Genomic DNA, 21,626 nt, shown 5'->3' with positions numbered 1-21,626 from the left:
GATAAAGCCATGCGCCTTCTTTTCAAGGAAATTTTCGCCTGCTGAGCGGAACTACGATGTTGGTAATCGGGAGTTGTTGGCCATGAAGTGGGCATTTGAGGAGTGGCGACATTGGCTCGAGGGAGCTAGACATCGTGTGGTGGTCTTGACTGATCATAAAAATCTGATTTACCTCGAGTCTGCCAAGCGCCTGAATCCTAGACAGGCCCGTTGGTCGTTGTTTTTCTCCCGTTTTGACTTTGTGGTCTCGTACCTGCCTGGTTCGAAGAACGTGAAGGCTGATGCACTTTCTAGGAGTTTTGTGCCTGATTCTCCGGGAGTCTCTGAGCCGGCTGGTATTCTCAGAGAGGGAGTAATTTTGTCTGCCATTTCCCCAGATTTGCGACGAGGGCTGCAAAAATTTCAGGCTGATAGGCCTGATCGTTGTCCACCAGAGAGATTGTTTGTCCCTGATGGATGGACCAACAGAGTTATTTCTGAGGTTCATTCTTCGGTGTTGGCGGGACATCCTGGGATTTTCGGTACCAGAGATTTGGTGGCCAGGTCCTTTTGGTGGCCTTCCTTGTCGCGGGATGTGCGTTCTTTTGTGCAGTCCTGTGGGATTTGTGCTCGGGCTAAGCCTTGCTGTTCTCGTGCCAGCGGGTTGCTTTTGCCCTTGCCTATCCCAAAGAGGCCTTGGACGCACATTTCCATGGATTTCATTTCGGATCTTCCGGTGTCTCGGAAGATGTCTGTCATCTGGGTGGTGTGCGATCATTTTTCTAAAATGGTCCATTTGGTGCCCTTGCCTAAGTTGCCTTCCTCCTCTGATTTGGTTCCTTTGTTCTTTCAGAATGTGGTTCGTTTGCATGGCATCCCTGAGAATATTGTATCTGACAGAGGATCCCAGTTTGTGTCCAGATTCTGGCGATCCTTTTGTGCTAAGATGGGTATTGATTTGTCTTTTTCATCGGCTTTTCATCCTCAGACTAATGGCCAGACCGAGCGAACTAATCAGACGTTGGAGACTTATTTGAGATGTTTTGTTTCTGCTGATCAGGACGACTGGGTTACCTTTTTGCCACTGGGCGAGTTTGCCCTTAATAATCGGGCTAGTTCTGCCACCTTGGTTTCGCCCTTTTTCTGCAACTCTGGTTTTCATCCTCGTTTCTCCTCGGGTCAGGTTGAACCTTCTGACTGTCCTGGGGTTGATTCTGTGGTGGATAGGTTGCAGCGGATTTGGAACCATGTGGTGGACAATTTGAAATTGTCACAAGACAAGGCCCAGCGGTTTGCCAACTGCCGCCGCGGTGTGGGTCCCCGACTTCGTGTTGGGGATTTGGTTTGGTTGTCTTCTCGGCATGTTCCTTTGAAAGTCTCCTCTCCTAAGTTCAAGCCTCGCTTTATCGGTCCTTATAAGATTTTGGAAATCCTTAACCCGGTGTCTTTTCGCTTGGACCTTCCAGCGTCTTTTGCTATTCATGATGTGTTCCATAGGTCCTTGTTGCGGCAGTACGTGGTGCCTATGGTTCCTGCTGTTGAGCCTCCTGCCCCGGTTTTGGTTGAGGGCAAGTTGGAGTACGTGGTGGAGAAGATTCTGGATTCTCGTATCTCTAGACGGAAACTCCAGTATTTAGTTAAGTGGAAAGGCTATGGTCAGGAGGATAATTCCTGGGTTGTCGCCTCTGATGTTCATGCGGCTGATTTGGTTCATGCCTTTCACGCTGCTCATCCTGATCGCCCTGGGGGTCTTGGTGAGGGTTCGGTGACCCCTCCTCAAGGGGGGGGTACTGTTGTGAACTGTGTTTCTGGGCTCCCTCTGGTGGTCACTAACGGTATTGTGTTAGGTATGTCTTGTTGCAGGCCTGAGCTCCAGCTGTGTCGTTAAGCAGCGGGTGTTTCCTATTTGAGTCTCCTCTGGACTCAGTCTCTTGCCTGGCATCGTTGTATCCAGACCTATTTGGTCTCCTCCGGATTCCTTTCAGTCTGCCTCATGCAAGAAAAGCTAAGTTCTAAGTTGTTTTGTACAATTTGGATCGTTTGCATTATTCAGTGTTTTTGTCCAGCTTGCTTTACATTTGATTTTTGACTCGCTGGAAGCTCTAGGGGGCTGATATTCTCCCTCCACACCGTCAGTCGATGTGGGGGTTCTTGAATGTTCAGCGTGGATGTTTTGTAGGGTTTTCTGCTAACCGCATAGTCCACTATCTATTTTCTGCTATCTAGACTATTGGGCCTCACTTTGCTGAATCTAGTTCATCTCTATGTTTGTGTTTTCCTCTTGCCTCACCGTTATTATTTGTTGGGGGCTTTCTATATCTTTGGGGTTCAATTTCTCTGGAGGCAAGCGAGGTCTTATTTTTTCCCTTTAGGGGTAGTCAGTTCTCCGGCTGGCTCGAGACGTCTAGAACCAATGTAGGCACGTTCACCGGCTACTTTTAGTTGTTTGTGTCAGGATCAGGTATGCGGTTAGCCCAGTTTCCACCTCCCTAGAGCAGTATTTATATTTTTGCTATCTTGCCGGAATATCAGAGATCCTCTGCCATTGGGATCATAACAGGGGCAGTATTATAGCAGTTATATTCTTGTACATAGGGGCAGTATTATAGTAGTTATATTCTTGTACATAGGGGCAGTATTATAGTAGTTATATTCTTGTACATAGGAGCAGTATTATAGTAGTTATATTCTTGTACATAGGGGCAGTATTATAGCAGTTATATTCTTGTACATAGGAGCAGTATTATAGTAGTTATATTCTTGTACATAGGGGCAGTATTATAGTAGTTATATTCTTGTACATGGGGCAGTATTATAGTAGTTATATTCTTGTACATGGGGCAGTATTATAGTAGATATATTCTAGTACATAGGAGCAGTATTATAGTAGTTATATTCTTGTACATAGGGGCAGTATTATAGCAGTTATATTCTTGTACATAGGAGCAGTATTATAGTAGTTATATTCTTGTACATAGGGGGCAGTATTATAGTAGTTATTTTCTTGTACATAGGAGCAGTATTATAGCAGTTATATTCTTGTTCATCGGAGGAAATATTGTCGCAGCAGTATAAAGCTTAAAACATGATAACCAGTTTTCAGATTCTGATACTTGCCTAGACCAGTTTTCCATGCTCCACTTCTTGGCTGCTGAAGTAGTGGTGACACAAACTAAGGTGTAAAAACTGGTCTAGACTAACACATCACACACATGACCTTATTTAGCCAGAAATGTCTAATGATGCACCACTTCTATTGATATGACACACCTAATCTAGTTTTAAGCTGCCTAACGTCCCAATATTTTATAGATTTGATCCTTTTTTATCACATGTGCACATATTTGGTTCCCTTATAACCGTAACATGCCATGCTTGAAATCATGATACAATTTGCACCTGGATTCTGACTAGGCCTTATAAAACCAAAGCCTTTTCCATGCAAATTGAAGCCAAAAGGTATGATCGCGAGGAAGGAGCAAAAACTGTTTAAGCCATGTATATGGCCTGATCTACAAGAAATTATCAGTTAGTATTGTTATGTGTATAGATCACTGATAATGGTCGGCTGATTGGATCAAGGTAGGTGGCACATCGCCCCGTATAGATGGTTTGTTCTTCCGAGAATATCCAGACAGAATAGTAGCAGATTGATCTGCTTACCAGGCATTCATATGAGCAGGAAACGGAGAGAAAGCAGAAATTATTCCGGAGTCTGTGGGTCACAGAAGCAGCAGTATTTGATAAGAAACAAGATGTTAGCGCCCCGGCACGTGCGGCCCAACGACGTCGCCGTACTGCACCTCTAGTGCTGGCCAGTTATGCGGGAAGGGAAGGCGGTAATCAGGGAGCATTATTACTGGTTTAGGGGAAACCATTCTTGCCTTGGCCCCATCAGCTGGCAGCCTACACTTTCTGGGACAAATCATGGGGTGTCTGCGCATCAAAAGAAGGTTGGCCATGCACCAAAAAATAAAAAAGCATCAATACAATTGTTGGCACCAATGATCCCAGATGTGATTTGTTGTATTCTGACGGATCCTAATCTTATGTGTAGATTGTGAGCAGAATTATTAGGTATTTTGACCATAATGATAATTTTTATTCAGATCTTCCAGCTCCGAGAAGTACAAGGTGTTCAGTGCTCAGAGACATGGCCGAGTAAAGGAGGCAGAGCGCGACCGCCATTGAGCAAGACACAAAAGTACGAGGTGTTCAGTGCTCAGAGACACGGCCGAGGTAAGGAGGCTGAGCCCGACCACCACTGAGCAAGACACAAAAGTACGAGGTGTCCAGTGCTCAGAGACATGGCCGAGGTAAGGAGGCTGAGCCCGACCACCACTGAGCAAGACACAAAAGTACGAGGTGTCCAGTGCTCAGAGACATGGCCGAGGTAAGGAGGCTGAGCCCGACCACCACTGAGCAAGACACAAAAGTACGAGGTGTTCAGTGCTCAGAGACACGGCCGAGGTGAGGAGGCTGAGCCCGACCACCACTGAGCAATCACAGAAGTACAAGGTGTTCAGCACTCAGAGACACGGACGAGGAAAGGAGGCCGAGCACGACCACCACTGAGCAATCACAGAAGTTCAAGGTGCCCAGTGCTCAGAGACATGGCCGAGGTAAGGAGGCTGAGCCCGACCACCACTGAGCAATCACAGAAGTACAAGGTGTTCAGTGCTCAGAGACACGGCCGAGGTGAGGAGGCTGAGCCCGACCACCACTGGCAATCACAGAAGTACAAGGTGTTCAGTGCTCAGAGACATGGCCGAGGAAAGGAGGCCGAGTGCGACCACCATTGAGCAATCACAGAAGTACAAGGTGCCCAGTGCTCAGAGACATGGCCGAGGAAAGGAGGCCGAGCGCGACCACCACTGAGCAATCACAGAAGTACGAGGTGTCCAGTGCTCAGAGACATGGCCGAGGTAAGGAGGCTGAGCCCGAGCACCACTGAGCAAGACACAAAAGTACGAGGTGTCCAGTGCTCAGAGACATGGCCGAGGAAAGGAGGCCGAGTGCGACCGCCATTGAGCAATCACAGAAGTACAAGGTGCCCAGTGCTCAGAGACATGGCCGAGGAAAGGAGGCCGAGCGCGACCACCACTGAGCAATCACAGAAGTACAAGGTGCCCAGTGCTCAGAGACACGGCTGAGGTTGGGAGGCTGAGCCCGAGCACCACTGAGCAATCACAGAAGTACAAGGTGTTCAGTGCTTAGAGACACAGCCGAGGTAAGGAAGGATGAAACTGACAATGACTGAATAAGATACAGAAGGGGAAACGTCAGGACTGGGCCAAGAAATATCTGAAAACAGATTGTTTGTTTAGGGTTATGTACTGAGGAGATGAGAGCGACTTTTGACAGACCAGATGAGCCTGTAGCCGGATCAGTAAGGGGCACAGAGCTCCATTTCTACCCAGATGCCAGAAAGGTGGAGGTTGTGTACGGCATGGGCTGCGATTATTAAAAATGAGCTAGATTTTTTCAGGTTGAATGTGGACTCAAAATCAACTCTCAAAACTACCGCCAGTTTTTAGAAAACACGTCCTTCAAGCAGCGGTACAGGAAAAAGTCTGCATCTTTCAAGAAAACCACGATTTTTCTGCAGGACAAAGCTCCATCGCAGCATCAATGACTCCACTGCTCGGTGCCAGAAAAGGCCATAAAGATAAAAAAATAATGAGCCGACACCTTCCTCACCGACCTAAACCCTACTGAGAACAGGTGGGCCCTTCTTATATGGGAAATTTATGGTGAAGGAGAACAGTCGCCTCTCTGATCAGTGTCTGGTGCTGGGGCTGGTGCTGCCCAAAAAGATGATCATAAACAGATTAGGAAACTGACAGGATGGAACTTATGACTATTATTGAAAGAAATGGTGAGGTCTATATTACTATATTGGTCACTGGTATATATTTTTTAACCCCTTCACCCCCAAGGGTGGTTTGCACGTTAATGACCGGGCCAATTTTTACAATTCTGACTACTGTCCCTTTATGAGGTTATAACTCTGGAACGCTTCAACGGATCTTGGCGATTCTGACATTGTTTTCTCATGACATATTGTACTTCATGATAGTGGTAAAATTTCTTCGATATAACTTGCGTTTATTTGTGAAAAAAACGAATATTTGGCGAAAATTTTGAAAATTTTGCAATTTTCCAACTTTGAATTTTTATGCCCTTAAATCACAGACATATGTCACGCAAAATACTTAATAAGTAACATTTCCCACATGTCTACTTTACATCAGCACAATTTTGGAACCAAATTTTTTTTTTGTGACGGAGTTATAAGGGTTAAAAGTTGATCAGCAATTTCTCATTTTTACAACACCATTTTTTTTTAGGGACCACATCTTATTTGAAGTCATTTTGAGGGGTCTATATAATAGAAAATACCCAAGTGTGACACCATTCTAAAAACTGCACCCCTCAAGGTACTCAAAACCACTTTCAAGAAGTTTATTAACCCTTCAGGTGTTTCACAGGAATTTTTGGAATGTTTAAATAAAAATAAACATTTAACTTTTTTTCACACAAAATTTATTTCAGCTCCAATTTGTTTTATTTTACCAAGGGTAACAGGAGAAAATAGACCCCAAAATTTGTTGTACAATTTGTCCTGAGTACGCTGATACCCCATATGTGGGGGTAAACCACTGTTTGGGCGCATGGCAGAGCTCGGAAGGAAAGGAGCGCCATTTGACTTTTCAATGCAAAATTGACTGGAATTGAGATGGGACGCCATGTTGCATTTGGAGAGCCCCTGATGTGCCTAAACATTGAAACCCCCCACAAGTGACACCATTTTGGAAAGTAGACCCCCTAAGGAACTTATCTAGATGTGTTTTGAGAGCTTTGAACCCCCAAGTGTTTCACTACAGTTTATAACGCAGAGCCGTGAAAATAAAAATTCTTTTTTTTTTCACAAAAATGATTTTTTAGCCCCCAGTTTTGTATTTTCACAAGGGTATCAGGATAAATTGGACCCCAAATGTTGTTGTCCAATTTGTCCTGAGTACGCTGATACCCCATATGTGGGGGGGAACCACTGTTTGGGCGCATGACAGAGCTCGGAAGGGAAGGAGCGCCATTTGGAATGCAGACTTAAATGGATTGGTCTGCAGGCGTCACGTTGCATTTGCAGAGCCCCTGATGTACCCAAACAGTACAAACCCCCCACAAGTGACCCCATATTGGAAACTAGACCCCCCAAGGAACTTATCTAGATGTGTTGTGAGAACTTTGAACCCCCAAGTGTTTCACTACAGTTTATAACGCAGAGCCGTGAAAATAAAAATTCTTTTTTTTTTTCACAAAAATGATTTTTAGCCCCCAGTTTTGTATTTTCCCAAGGGTAGCAGGAGAAATTGGACCCCAAAAGATGATGTCCAATTTGTCCTGAGTACGCTGATACCCCATATGTTGGGGTAAACCCCTGTTTGGGCACACGGGAAAGCTCTGAAGGGAAGGAGCACTGTTTTCCTTTTTCAACGCAGAATTGGCTGGAATTCAGATCGGATGCCATGTCCCGTTTGGAGAGCCCCTGATGTGCCTAAACAGTGGAAACCCCCCAATTATAACTGAAACCCTAATCCAAACACACCCCTTACCCTAATCCCAACAGTAACCCTAACCACTCCTCTAACCCAGACACACCCAACCGTAAATGTAATCCAAACCCTAACCCTATCTTTAGCCCCAACCCTAACTGTAGCCCCAACCCTAGCCCCAACCCTAGCCCCAACCCTAGCCCTAGCCCTAACCCTAGCAATAACACTAGCCCTAACACTAGCCCTAACACTAGCCGTAACCCTAGCCCCAACCCTAGCCCTAACCCTAGCCCTAACCCTAGCCCCAACCCTAGCCCCAACCCTAGCCCTAACCCTAGCCCTAACCCTAACCCTAGCCCTAACTCTAGTCCTAACTCTAGCCCTAACCCTAATGGGAAAATGGAAATAAATACATTTTTTTATTTTTCCCTAACTAAGGGGGTGATGAAGGGGGGTTTGATTTACTTTTATAGCGGGTTTTTTAGCGGATTTTTATGATTGGCAGCCGTCACACACTGAAAGACGCTTTTCATTGCAAAAAATATTTTTTGCGTCTCCACATTTTGAGAGCTGTAATTTTTCCATATTTGAGTCCACAGAGTCATGTGAGATCTTGTTTTTTGCGGGACGAGTTGACGTTTTTATTGGTAACATTTTCGGACACGTGACATTTTTTGATCGCTTTTTATTCCGATTTTTGTGAGGCAGAGTGATCAAAAACCAGCTATTCATGAATTTCTTTTGGGGGAGGCGTTTATACCGTTCCGCGTTTGGTAAAATTGATAAAGCAGTTTTATTCGACGGGTCAGTACGTTTATAGCGATATGTCATTTATATCATTTTTTTATGTTTTGGCGCTTTTATACGATAAAAACTATTTTATATAAAAAATAATTATTTTGGTATCGCTTTATTCTCAGGACTATAACTTTTTTATTTTTTTGCTGATGATGCTGTATTGCGGCTTGTTTTTTGCGGGACAAGATGACGTTTTCAGCGGTACCATGGTTATTTATATCCGTCTTTTTGATCGCGTGTTATTCCACTTTTTGTTCGGCGGTATGATAATAAAGCTTTATTTTTTGCCTCGTTTTTTTTTTTTTTTTTCTTACGGTGTTTACTGAAGGGGTTAACCAGTCGGGGCAGTTTTATAGGTTGGGTCGTTACGGACGCGGCGATACTAAATATGTGTACTTTTATTGTTTTTTTTATTTTATTTAGCTAAAGAAATGTATTTATGGGAATAATATTTTTATTTTTTTTTCTTTATTTAGGATATTATTTGAGTCTCGCACCTCAATACCTGGCACTGCCGCCGGCACTCAGGACCAGAGCGTGCAGCAGCATGTATTTCTATGTGGCGCTCCGGCCAAGTGCCGGCAGCAGTGCCGGGTACTGAGGTGCGAGACTCGTGCGAGTTTCTCGCAAGTGTGACCCCGGCCTTATTCTCATTCTAACAGATGAATCAATTGAGATGGTAACATTTCCTTTTTTTCATTTAGTTGCAGAATAATTCTGCACATTAAATATTCAGGTTTTAGGTTTATTAACTTTTTGGTTTGACAGATAGCACTGTAGTTGTTCAATAATAAAATTACCATAATCATCAGAAATACAAATTTTCTAATAATTCTGCACACAGGCACAGATTCATCAAAACAGTTTCCCCAGAGTTCTGGTGTAAATTGCTAACAAAATGCAAAAAAAATTATATAATTTATACAATGTGATTTTCTGGATTTTAGTTTTTATATTCTATCTCTCAATGTTAATATTATCCTACCCTTAAAATTATAGACTGTTCATGTCTTTGTCAGTGGGCAAACTTACAAAATCAGCAAAGGATCAAATACTTATTTCCCCCACTATAGACAGAAGAGGACCTCTGTGCAAGAACAATATATGGGTCCTTTGCAGCCCAAGAGCTCCTAAAAATGCTAAACTGCACCTCGTTTGGAGATATAAATGGCCCCCTTTACCTCTTGGGCCCCTGTGGGTGCAGTAATGATACGTCCGCGCCTTGCTCGGAGCCATACAGCGAACACATTGCTAAAATCCAGAGGACGAGAAGCAGTCAGGTGTCTCTGACAACATGCACTCAGCTTGAAAATAGGAAATTGATTAAAAATTGCCAAACTTTTTCCATTGCAATAATAACCCTTTATGTAGAAATGACTGAATGTCGCCTGTGTAAGGAGGTGGCGGGGAACCTCACTCTCCCTTGGACACTGTTTCGACAATCACGTGTGATACCCTGACAGTTATTCATGTTCACTAATGCTAATATAATGTGCGGTTCCCTAATGTTCATTAATGTGTGTCATGTACAGTAATGTGATGCAATTGTTATATACTGTGTGTAAGCTCTGGGACAGGTTAGGACCATAGGGGGATTAGAATAGAGGGGGCACATTAGAGATAGAGAATAGGATAGATAAGTGTTATGACCTGGTGGGTACGGAGCGGTAAAACCAATGATGGACTCGCTTAGAGGAGGTAGCAGCTCCACAGACAGTAATCACTGATATGACCTAGTGAATACGGAGCAGCACTGAAATGACCTGGTGGGTAAAACAAAAGTAGTACTAGCTCTGAGGAGGTGGTAACTTTACTGACCGCAATCCCTACTCCTAACACCAACACTAGAAATAGCCGTGGAGCGTACCTAACTCTGCCTAGACGCCTCTGCACAGCCTAAGAACTAGCTACCCCTGAAGATGGAAACGGAAAACTATCTCGCCTCAGAGAAACCCCCAAAGGAAGATAGCCCCCCACAAATATTGACGGTGAGTGGAGAGGGAAATGACAAACTCAGAAATGAAACTAGATTTTTAGCAAAGGAGGCCAACACTATCTAAATAGACAGAGATAGAAAAGGTACTGTGCGGTCATTATAAAAACTAAAAGTCCACGCAGAGTTTACAAAAAATAACCACCACACCGACTCACGATGTGGAGGGGCAAATCTGAATTTTTCATAATGACAAGCTGGACAAAAGAAACATAACTTAAACCTGAACAGAAGGTCAAAAGCAGGGATACACCCAAAAACTATCTTATCTTATCTTAAGCTGAAAATGGACTGGCCAACAGAGAACTTCCAGGAAAGGACTGAGTCCACAGGAAATACATTGACAGCTGGCATCCACTACAGCCAAAAGCCCAGTTAAATAACAAGGCCAGGAAACCGATTAGTGAACGCAGCTGCTAAGTTCCACTTGAAACCACCAGAGGGAGCCCAAGAGCAGAACTCCCAAAAATACCATTCGCAACCACAGGATGGAGCCCAAGAACGGAATTCACAACAGATAAGAGTATTACGGTATATGCTTGAGTATAAGCCGACCCGAGTATAAGCCAAGACCCCTAATTTTGCCACAAAAACTGGGAAAATGTAATGACTCGAGTATAAGCCTAGGGTGGGAAATGCAGCAGCTACTGGAAAATTTCAAAAATAAAAATAGATACCAATAAAATTAAAATTAATTGAGACATCAGTAGGTTAAGTGTTTTTGAATATCCATATTGAATCCGGAGCCCCATATAATGCTCCATACAGTTTATGATGGGCCCCATAAGATGCTCCATACAAAATACGCCCCATATTATTATTATTATTATTATTATTATTATTATTTATTGTTATAGCGCCATTTATTCCATGGCGCTTTACAAGTGAGGAGGGGTATACATAATAAAAACAAGTACAATAATCTTGAACAATACAAGTCATAACTGGTACAGTAGGAGAGGGGACCCTGCCCGTGAAGGCTCACAATCTACAAGGGATGGGTGAGAATACAGTAGGTGAGGGTAGAGCTGGTCATGCAGCGGTTTGGTCGATCGGTGGTTACTGCAGGTTGTAGGCTTGTCGGAAGAGGTGGGTCTTCAGATTCTTTTTGAAGGTTTCGATGGTGGGCGAGAGTCTGATGTGTTGTGGTAGAGAGTTCCAGAGTAGGGGTGATACGCGAGAGAAATCTTGTATACGATTGTGGGAAGAGGAAATAAGAGGAGAGTAGAGAAGGAGATCTTGTGAGGATCGGAGGTTGCGTGTAGGAAAGTACCGGGAGATGAGGTCACAGATGTAAGGAGGAGACAGGTTGTGGATGGCTTTGTACGTCATGGATAGGGTTTTGTACTGGAGTCTCTGGGCAATGGGGAGCCAGTGAAGGGATTGACAGAGGGGAGAGGCCGGAGAATAGCGAGGGGACAGGTGGATTAGTCGGGCAGCAGAGTTTAGAATAGATTGGAGGGGTGCGAGAGTGTTTGAGGGGAGGCCACAGAGCAGGAGGTTGCAGTAGTCGAGGCGAGAGATGATGAGGGCATGGACTAGGGTTTTTGCAGATTCTTGGTTGAGGAATGAACGGATTCGTGCAATATTTTTGAGTTGAAGTCGGCAGGAAGTGGAAAGGGCGTGGATATGTGGTTTGAAGGAGAGATCAGCGTCAAGGATAACCCCGAGGCAGCGAGCTTGTGGGACTGGGGAGAGTGGGCAGCCATTTACTGTAATGGATAGGTTCGTTGGGGGGGTCACGTGAGATGGGGGAAAGATGATGAATTCTGTTTTGTCCATGTTAAGTTTCAGAAATCTAGCTGAGAAGAAGGATGAAATAGTGGACAGACATTGAGGGATTCTGGTTAGTAGGGAGGTGATATCTGGTCCAGAGATGTAGATCTGTGTGTCATCAGCATAGAGGTGATACTGAAAGCCATGAGATTCTATGAGCTGTCCCAGGCCAAAGGTGTAAATGGAGAAGAGCAGGGGCCCAAGGACTGAACCTTGTGGGACTCCGACAGATAGGGGGCGAGGCGGTGTGTGAGTGGGAGACGCTGAATGTCCGGTCTGTTAGGTATGATGAGATCCAGGATAGGGCCAAGTCTGTGATGCCAAGGGATGAGAGGGTCTGTAATAATAGGGAATGGTCCACTGTGTCAAAGGCAGCCGACAGGTCGAGGAGGAGGAGAACAGAGTAGTGTCGCTTACTCTTGGCGGTTAAGAGGTCATTGGTGACCTTAGTTAGGGCAGTTTCAGTGGAATGGTGTGACCGGAAGCCAGATTGTAAGCGGTCAAAGAGGGAGCAAGAAGAGAGATGGGAGGACAGTTCAAGGTAGACGTGTTGTTCCAGTAGTTTTGAGGCATAGGGGAGAAGTGATATAGGGCGATAGCTAGATACAGAGGATTGGTCAAGAGAGGGCTTTTTGAGGATAGGTGTGATGGAGGCATGTTTAAAGCTTGAGGGGAAAACACCAGTTGTTAGTGATAGGTTGAAGAGATGGGTTAGGGTTGGGATGAAGATTGTGGTGAGGTTTGGGATGAGGTGGGATGGGAGCGGGTCAAGTGCACAGGTGGTGAGATGCGATCTTGAGAGTAGAGTGGCGAGTTGATCTTCTGTAATGGTGGAGTAGTTGGTTTTGGAGATGGAGGGTAGGGAAGTTGGGAGGAAGGGCTCTGGGGCTTGTTGACCAAAACTGTCTCTGATGTTATCAATCTTCTGCTTGAAGAATGAGGCAAAGTCTTCAGCAGAGATAAGTGGGGAGGGAGGAGGTGCTGGGGGACGGAGGAGAGAATTGAAGGTGTTGAATAACTGTTTAGGGTTGTGAGACAGGGAGGATATGAGAGATGAGAAGTAGGTTTGTTTAGCTGTGGCGAGTGCGGTCTTGAAAGTATTGAGGGACTGTTTGAATGCGATTAAGTGGTCGTTGGAGTGGGATCTTTTCCATCTGCGCTCAGCAGCCCTGGAAGCTCGCCTCAGTTCTTTGGTCAGGCTGGTGTGCCAGGGCTGTCTGTTGATTTTGCGAGCTTTGGTATGTGTAAGTGGGGCCGCAGATTCCAAAGCTACAGCTATTGTGGTGTTATATAGAGCGGCAGCGGCATCCGCATTGTGTATGGAACTTATGTCTGTGAGAGGGAGGAGGGATTCAGAGAATGAATGTAGGTCAAGATGTTTGAGATTTCTGCGAGGGTGTGAAAGTTTGTGGGGTGGGGACTCTAGACATGGAGTGGAGAGGGATGAGAATGTGAGAAGGTTGTGGTCAGAAAGAGGAAGAGGTGAGTTAGAGAGGTTAGATAGGGAGCAGAGGCGGGTGAAGATGAGGTCCAGTGTGTGACCATCTTTGTGAGTGGCTGCAGAAGACCATTGAGTGAGGCCGAAGGAGGAAGAGAGAGATAGAAGTTTAGTGGCAGCTGAGAGGGAAGTGTCAATGGGGATGTTGAAATCGCCCATGATGATAGTGGGGATGTCTGCAGAAAGGAAATGAAGTAGCCAGGTGGTGAAGTGGTCAAAGAAGATGGTGGCTGGCCCTGGGGGGCGGTAAATGACAGCCAGTTGGAGGTTGGAGGGGGAGTAGATGCGCACAGAGTGCACCTCAAAGGAAGGGAGGGTAACAGAGGGTGGCAGTGGGATTGGGGTGAAGGAGCAGTTATCTGACAGGAGAAAACCAACTCCTCCGCCATGCTTGCTGCTGGGGCGGGGTGTGTGAGAAAGGTGGAAGCCACCGTAAGAGAGTGCAGCGGGGAGGCTGTGTCAGAAGGGGTGAGCCAGGTTTCGGTGATGGCGAGGAAGGAAAGTTTGGTAGTAACAAAAAGATCATGGATGTAGGGAAGCTTGTTACAGACAGAGCGAGCGTTCCACAGAGCTCCTGTTAGTGGGACTAGGGAAGCGGGGGCTGGGTGCTCCATACAGTTGATGGGCCCCATAAGATGCTCCATTGAAACATTTGCCCCATATAATGCTGCACAAAAGTTGATTATGGCCCCATAAGATGCTCCATAGAAACATTTGCCCCATACAATGCTGCATAAAGGTTGATTATGAGCCCATAAGATGCTCCATAGAAACATTTGCCCCATATAATGCAGCATAAAGGTTGATTATGGCCCCATAAGATGCTCCATAAAAACATTTGCCCCATATAATGCTGAATAATGGTTAATTATGGCCCCATTAGATGCTCCATAGAAACATTTGCCCCATATAATGCAGCATTAAGGTTGATTATTAAGCATTAAGGTTGATTATGGCCCCATAAGATGCTCCATAGAGTAATATGCCCCATATGCTGTTGCTCAGGCCCCCGGCACTTGCGATATTCACCTGTCCCCGTTCCACCGCCGGGCGCCGCTGTGTCTTCCGCGTCCTCTGCAATAACTGTTAAGGCAGAGATCAGCATGCACACTAGACACGTCATCACGCCCTCTGACCTGAACGTCACAGCCAGAGGATGCGGAAGATGGAGCGGCACCCGGCGGTAGAACGGGGACAGGTGAATATCGTGCAATGCTCACCCTCCCCCATTATACTCATCTGCTCCCGGCGCGGTCCCTGCTTCTCACTGACAGATGGTCTTGGCACCGACAGCTTGTTCCGGTGTTCAGCGGTCACTGGTATCGCTCATTAAAGTAATGAATATGCGCTCCATCCCTATGGGAGTGGAGTCGCGTCCATATTCATTACTTTAATGAGCGGTACCATGTGACCGATGAACACAGAAAGAGCTGCCGGCGCCCGGAGACCATCGGAGATGCAGGGACTGCACCGGGAGCAGGTGAGTATGTGACAGCCGCCGCTCCCCCTCCCCCGCCGACCCCATGGGACAATGACTCGCGTATAAGCCGAGAGGGGCACTTTCAGCCTAAAAAAATTGGCTGAAAATCTTGTCTTATACTCGAGTATATACGGTAGTTTAGGCACAGGTAGCAAGTAGTTAAGTAGATGGGAGGGGCACAGTGCAGAGCAGCACAGAGCAGGGAGATATAGGACAGACACTTCCTGGTTCTGTCAGACACCCAGGCAGTCTGCCCAAGGGGCAGAATGCAATGAAACGGTTACAGGTTGTGGGGGATAAATCTGCAGATGGCAGTAAGGGGCACCCCGGCTGAAGAAAAGTGCAGTCGGACACCAGCTGTCACGACTCCCGGGTATTACTGCTGCGGGAAGAACTGCTCTCCGCAGCAAGGGAGCTAGGAGTGGAGGAACTCACCAGGTAGCAAACAGGACCTGAACCACGTGACAGGGATGGAGGTGGCCAAGGGCGGCGCCAGACATCGGGGTGAAGAGGAGACGATATACACTGGAGAGTAGTTAAACGTGCCAAGAGCAAAAACCAGGAGATAACAAGGTAACCAAGTGTTGAGATGGAGGGATAGTCAGAAAGGGAGCCAAAGGCCAGAAAGCCAACAAAACAAACAAGCAGAGTAAAGCACAGAGCGGAAAGCACGCAATTGCAAACTGAGCACACATTCAAGGGGTCAGACACACAGACTAAACGAAAGTATAGCTGACAGGGAATCCTAGTCTGGAGTGTATATAAATACTCCTCCCAGATCCAAAGAGAGGCCAGCAATATTAACCCTGAGAGAGCAGGACATGAACCATGTCCCATACCATGACACTAGCTCAACAGGACCATCCCCAAGAAGGATCCGGGGTCTACGCCTGGGTCGGGAGGAGCTGAGATGGCGTTCCCGGCACCTTTCCCTGTTGGAACCAGATAAGGGGCTGACAGGGAGCTGGTGATGCTGAAAGTACAGATAGGACGCAAACTGTCCAAAGATGCTGCCTGGATGGCAGACAGAGGAAAGGAAAGCGCTGACAGGACAGAGTCTGGCTAGAGGTACGGCCGTGAACGCCGACAGTAAAAAGGGAGAAATGACAGAGATACTAGAGTCTGCCCGTATGGCAGAGGAAGGGAAAGTACAGGAAACGTTGTCCTGTGGGAACTGTGCTGCTGATGTGAAGAATGCAGATAAGAAGATGTCTCTGTGTTTGGACTGTGCTGTCTGTGAGATGAATATGCTGCTGTCTAGTAAAGTTAAGCTGTTGAAAAAAGACCTCGTCTCTGAAGTGATTTGCAGAGCTCATGAATGCGGAACCAACATGGCAGCAGCTGAGGGAAATCTGACAGAGCCTGTGAGTGGGCTGTGGTGCATGCTGCACATGCAGCACAAGGGACTTTATTTATCTTTTCATGTACAAGGTGCCGGGGTGCTCACTGACTGTTGCTTAGTGAACTCGCCCACGACTACCACCCCGTGCCACCTTGTTACTCTTGCATGGCGGAAAATGAATCAAAGGTCATTGTCATCCAGATGTCATCATAGCCCATAAAACTGTCTACAGCGCCAGCTCCATAAGCATTGCCTATAAAAAAAATCCAGCATATTTCTTACAATCAGCCATACAAGAACGAAACACCCGGCTTCTGTTCCTTCAGCTTTGCCCCAATTTCATAAAACAAGAATCACCGGTTTTGTGGATTTTTTTTTTTTTTTTTACTACGGATCAGTGGAAAGAGGAAGCTGAGCTGAAAGTCACATACACGGTTTCATCATTTTAATTTTCTGCATTGGCCAATACAATTGTGGCTTCATTAAAAAAATAAATTAATGTCCGACATGGGTCATTATTGGACCCAAAGTCATAATATCATGGGTGGGCGCATGGGGACTAGTAGCACACATTCGCCATTCACATAGGGCACGTATTTCTAGATTACATAAAACTCAATAAACATTAACAAAACAAAAATCAATGGAGATTTAATTGTGAGAAGAATGGCTTATAACAACCAATCACAGCGCAGCTTTCATTTTACCAGAGCTGTTTGAAAACTGAAAGCTAAGCACTGATTGGTTGCTAGGGGTGACAAGGACAGCTTTTATAATTGAGGCCTAATATATGGCATCTATGGGGACTAAATCATGTGGCGATAGAGCATGATAAGATGGTTGTTATGTTTCTTAAGAATGCTGCCATAAAATGAATGGAAATCATCACATTTTACTCATTATGTCAAATTTTTTTTATTAGAACCACGAAGGTGAAGATGATTCTATATTTAAAGGGATTCTCCTGGAATTAAAAAAAAAAAAGTGATTACAAATAAATTACCAAATACTTTTTATTATGCTTTCTGTTATCATTCTAGGATGGGTTCCTGTCAGTGTAAGAAGGCGGCAGCCATTTTAATGTATTATGGAGATTGCCTCTCTATACAAAACAAATATGATTTGCTAATTTAAAGGGAATTTATTCCTAATAATAATTACATTTTCTTTCCTTTTGTTTTTTTATTTTCTGGAGAACCCCTTTAATAGAATTTAAAGAAAAGGTGCAACATGTCGCTGGTTTTTCCCCTTCTATCCTATGCATGCCTCTTTAGGCCGGTGTTGCTATGGTGATAAGCTGCTCCATAGTGAGGCCAGCAATGGTATTGCTTGGGGGCCGCCTGCAAAACTATGTAGGGGCCGTCTGTAACTTTGCAGTGGGCCCACATGGATACAATCTCCATCAGGGCCTCCAAATGTCACATATAGTGATAATGTTTTCATCTGGACCAAAAGGAACTTTTGCCTCCTCCTAAGGTCCTTGTCCCGGGAGCGATGGGCTATGTATACAGTGCCACTGACCGCCTGCACAGGATCCGACATTGTCGTGTAAATGCGAGGCCGGTCAGTCATCGCACCAGGAGTTCAGGGAAATTGAATAAGAATTTTCCATGTTTTGCAATTTCTGTTCAATGGTGCAATCGAAAGAGGAAGTTGAAGGCATCGGCCATGCTGCTTTTTCTATGTGAGATGTGAAAATGATATAGAGGGAATCATGTTTTGATGTAAGGCTGAAAGTAACACGGTGTCAGCTGCATAAAGCCTGGAGAGCAACAGGTTGTCAGCTCCATAATATCTGGAGAGCAACAGGTTGTCAGCTCCATAATATCTGGAGAGCAACAGTTTGTCAGTTCCATTACATCTGGAGAGCAACAGGTTGTCAGCTCCATAACATCTAGTGAGCAACAGGTTGTCAGCTCCATAACATCTGGAGAGCAACAGGTTGTCGGCTCCATAACATCTGGAGAGCAACAGGTTGTCAGCTCCATAACATCTGGAGAGCAACAGGTTGTCGGCTCCATAACATCTGGAAAGCAACAGGTTGTCAGCTCCATAACATCTGGAGAGCAACAGGTTGTCAGCTCCATAACATCTGGAGAGCAACAGGTTGTCAGCTCCATAATATCTGGAGTGCAACAGGTTGTCAGCTCCATAACATCTGGAGAGCAACAGGTTGTCAGCTCCATAACATCTGGAGAGCAACAGGTTGTCAGCTCCATAACATCTAGTGAGCAACAGGTTGTCAGCTCCATAACATCTGGAGAGCAACAGGTTGTCGGCTCCATAACATCTGGAGAGCAACAGGTTGTCAGCTCCATAACATCTGGAGAGCAACAGGTTGTCGGCTCCATAACATCTGGAAAGCAACAGGTTGTCAGCTCCATAACATCTGGAGAGCAACAGGTTGTCAGCTCCATAACATCTGGAGAGCAACAGGTTGTCAGCTCCATAATATCTGGAGAGCAACAGGTTGTCAGCTCCATAACATCTGGAGTGCAACAGGTTGTCAGCTCCATAACATCTGGAGAGCAACAGGTTGTCAGCTCCATAACATCTGGAGAGCAACAGGTTGTCAGCTCCATAATATCTGGAGCGCAACAGGTTGTCAGCGCCATAACAGCTACTGAGTAACAGGTTGTCAGCTCCATAACATTTAATGAGCAACAGATTGTCAGCTCCATAATATCTGGAGAGCAACAGGTTGTCAGCTCCATAACATCTGGAGGGCAACAGGTTGACAGCTCCATAACATCTGGAGAGCAACAGGTTGTCCACTCCATAACATCTAGTGAATAACAGGTTGTCAGCTTCATAACATCTAGTGAGCAACAGGTTGTCAGCTCCATAATATCTGGAGAGCAACAGGTTGTCAGCTCCATAACATCTAGTGAGCAACAGGTTGTCAGCTCCATAACATCTAGTGAATAACAGGTTGTCAGCTCCATAACATCTAGTGAGCAACAGGTTGTCAGCTCCATAACATCCAGTGAGCAACAGGTTGTCAGCTCCATAATATCTGGAGAGAAACAGGTTGTCAGCTCCATAACATCTAGTGAGCAACAGGTTGTCAGCTCCATAACATCTAGTGAATAACAGGTTGTCAGCTCCATAACATCTAGTGAGCAACAGGTTGTCAGCTCCATAACATCTAGTGAGCAACAGGTTGTCAGCTCCATAATATCTGGAGAGCAACAGGTTGTCAGCTCCATAACATCTAGTGACCAACAGGTAGTCAGCTCCATAACATCTGGAGAGCAACAGGTTGTCAGCTCCATAACATCTAGTGAGCAACAGGTTTTCAGCTCCATAACATCTAGTGAGCAACAGGTTGTCAGCTCCATAACATCTAGTGAGCAACAGGTTGTCAGCTCCATAATATCTGGAGAGCAACAGGTTGTCAGCTCCATAACATCTATTGACCAACAGGTAGTCAGCTCCATAACATCTGGAGAGCAACAGGTTGTCAGCTCCATAACATCTAGTGAACAACAGGTTGTAAGCTCATAACATCTAGTGAGCAACAGGTTGTCAGCTCCATAACATCTAGTGAGCAACAGGTTGTCAGCTCTATAACATCTAGTGAGCAACAGGTTGTAAGCTCCATAACATCTAGTGAGCAACAGGTTGTCAGCTCCATAACATCTAGTGAGCAACAGGTTGTCAGCTCCATTACATCTGGAGAGCAACAGGTTGTCAGCTCCATTACATCTGGAGAGCAACAGGTTGTCAGCTCCATAACATCTAGTGAGCAACAGGTTGTCAGCTCCATAACATCTAGTGAGCAACAGGTTGTCAGCTCCATGACATCTGGAGAGCAAAAGGTTGTCAGATCCATAACATCTAGTGAGCAACAGGTTGTCAGCTCCATAACATCTAGTGAGCAACAGGTTGTCAGCTCCATAACATCTGGTGAGCAACAGGTTGTCAGCTCCATAATATCTGGAGAGCAACAGGTTGTCAGCTCCATAACATCTAGTGACCAACAGGTAGTCAGCTCCATAACATCTGGAGAGCAACAGGTTGTCAGCTCCATAACATCTAGTGAGCAACAGGTTGTCAGCTCCATAACATCTAGTGAGCAACAGGTTGTCAGCTCCATAACATCTAGTGAGCAACAGGCTGTCAGCTCCATAACATCTGGAGAGCAACAGGTTGTCAGCTCCATAACATCTAGTGAGCAACAGGCTGTCAGCTCCATTACATCTGGAGAGCAACAGGTTGTCAGCTCCATAACATCTAGTGAGCAACAGGTTGTCAGCTCCATAACATCTAATGAGCAACAGGTTGTCAGCTCCATAACATCTAGTGAGCAACAGGTTGTCAGCTCCATAATATTTACAGAGAAACAGGCTGTCAGCTCCATTACATCTGGAGAGCAATAGGTTGTCAGCTCCATAACATCTAGTGAGCAACAGGTTGTCAGCTCCATAATATTTACAGAGACACAGGTTGTCAGCTCCATAATATCTGGACAAGCAGCATGTTGCCAGTGTACGCCCGAGCACCCACTATCCTGTCTGTAGAGGACACGGTGTGACCCTCAGAGCTTATTTTCAGGACACATGTCACTCACCCAGAAGTTTTCCTTAAAGAAGACGCCTCTCATGGTGAATTCACCCAAGTTGGAAAAACTGCTGCAAACTTCACTGTCAAAAAGGAAGTGTCACTTCAATCCAAGTTTACTGCAGAATAGACACTGCCAAGAATAAAGTAATAATTAGTTCCTCAAATTGTCCTTCCCTCTCAGTTATGCCCTGCCCCTGCAAGTTCCTAAAAACCTGTTCAAAGTGCTCTAACTGCAACCAATGGTAAAGTTATAGGCGGCTCCACAGCGTCCTCTGCTGGTCACAATTCACATGGCAGCATGCGAATCAACGCGGAAAGACTGGCGCCAATGTACTGGACTGCCAGGGCCAGCCCCAGATTTCTGCAGTCCCTTAGGGTAACAGAGTCTCAGTGGCCCCTCTTTCCATTTTTTTCTCCTCACTACCTAAGACTATAATTTTTTCCCCCTTTTTTTCTGAGGGGCAACAGAGCACTTGCTTTCAATTTTTCATCTTCACTTTCCAAGAGCCATAACATTTTGTACAATTTTTATTGCCTTTTATTCCATTTTTTAGGAAGTAAAGTGACCCAAAACACTGATTCTGTCTTTTTTTTTATTTTGGCATTTACCCCTCGAGATAAATACCATATTTTATTTG

The 21,626-nt window shown here is 45.4% G+C and overlaps 1 protein-coding gene across 2 annotated transcripts in view; it reads right to left on the bottom strand.

Annotated features, from left to right (window-relative positions):
* The window catches only part of PSTPIP2 (proline-serine-threonine phosphatase interacting protein 2), a 93,781-nt gene extending 72,638 nt beyond the window's left edge, over nucleotides 1-21,143 (bottom strand). For both annotated transcript variants that reach the window (XR_013221161.1, XM_077283765.1), the window contains exon 1: nucleotides 20,996-21,143. Coding sequence is in view for 1 of the 2 variants with exons in the window: in XM_077283765.1 (XP_077139880.1) it covers nucleotides 20,996-21,028 (33 nt within the window). In the remaining variant the exon portion in view is untranslated. The remainder of the gene's footprint in view (nucleotides 1-20,995) is intronic.
* Between the last annotated feature and the right edge of the window lie 483 nt (nucleotides 21,144-21,626).

The sequence above is a fragment of the Ranitomeya variabilis genome, chromosome 1 (genome assembly GCF_051348905.1).
Source record: "Ranitomeya variabilis isolate aRanVar5 chromosome 1, aRanVar5.hap1, whole genome shotgun sequence".
In the NCBI taxonomy this organism is placed as follows: Eukaryota; Metazoa; Chordata; class Amphibia; order Anura; family Dendrobatidae; genus Ranitomeya; species Ranitomeya variabilis.
This window is presented reverse-complemented; position numbering and strand designations above follow the sequence as displayed.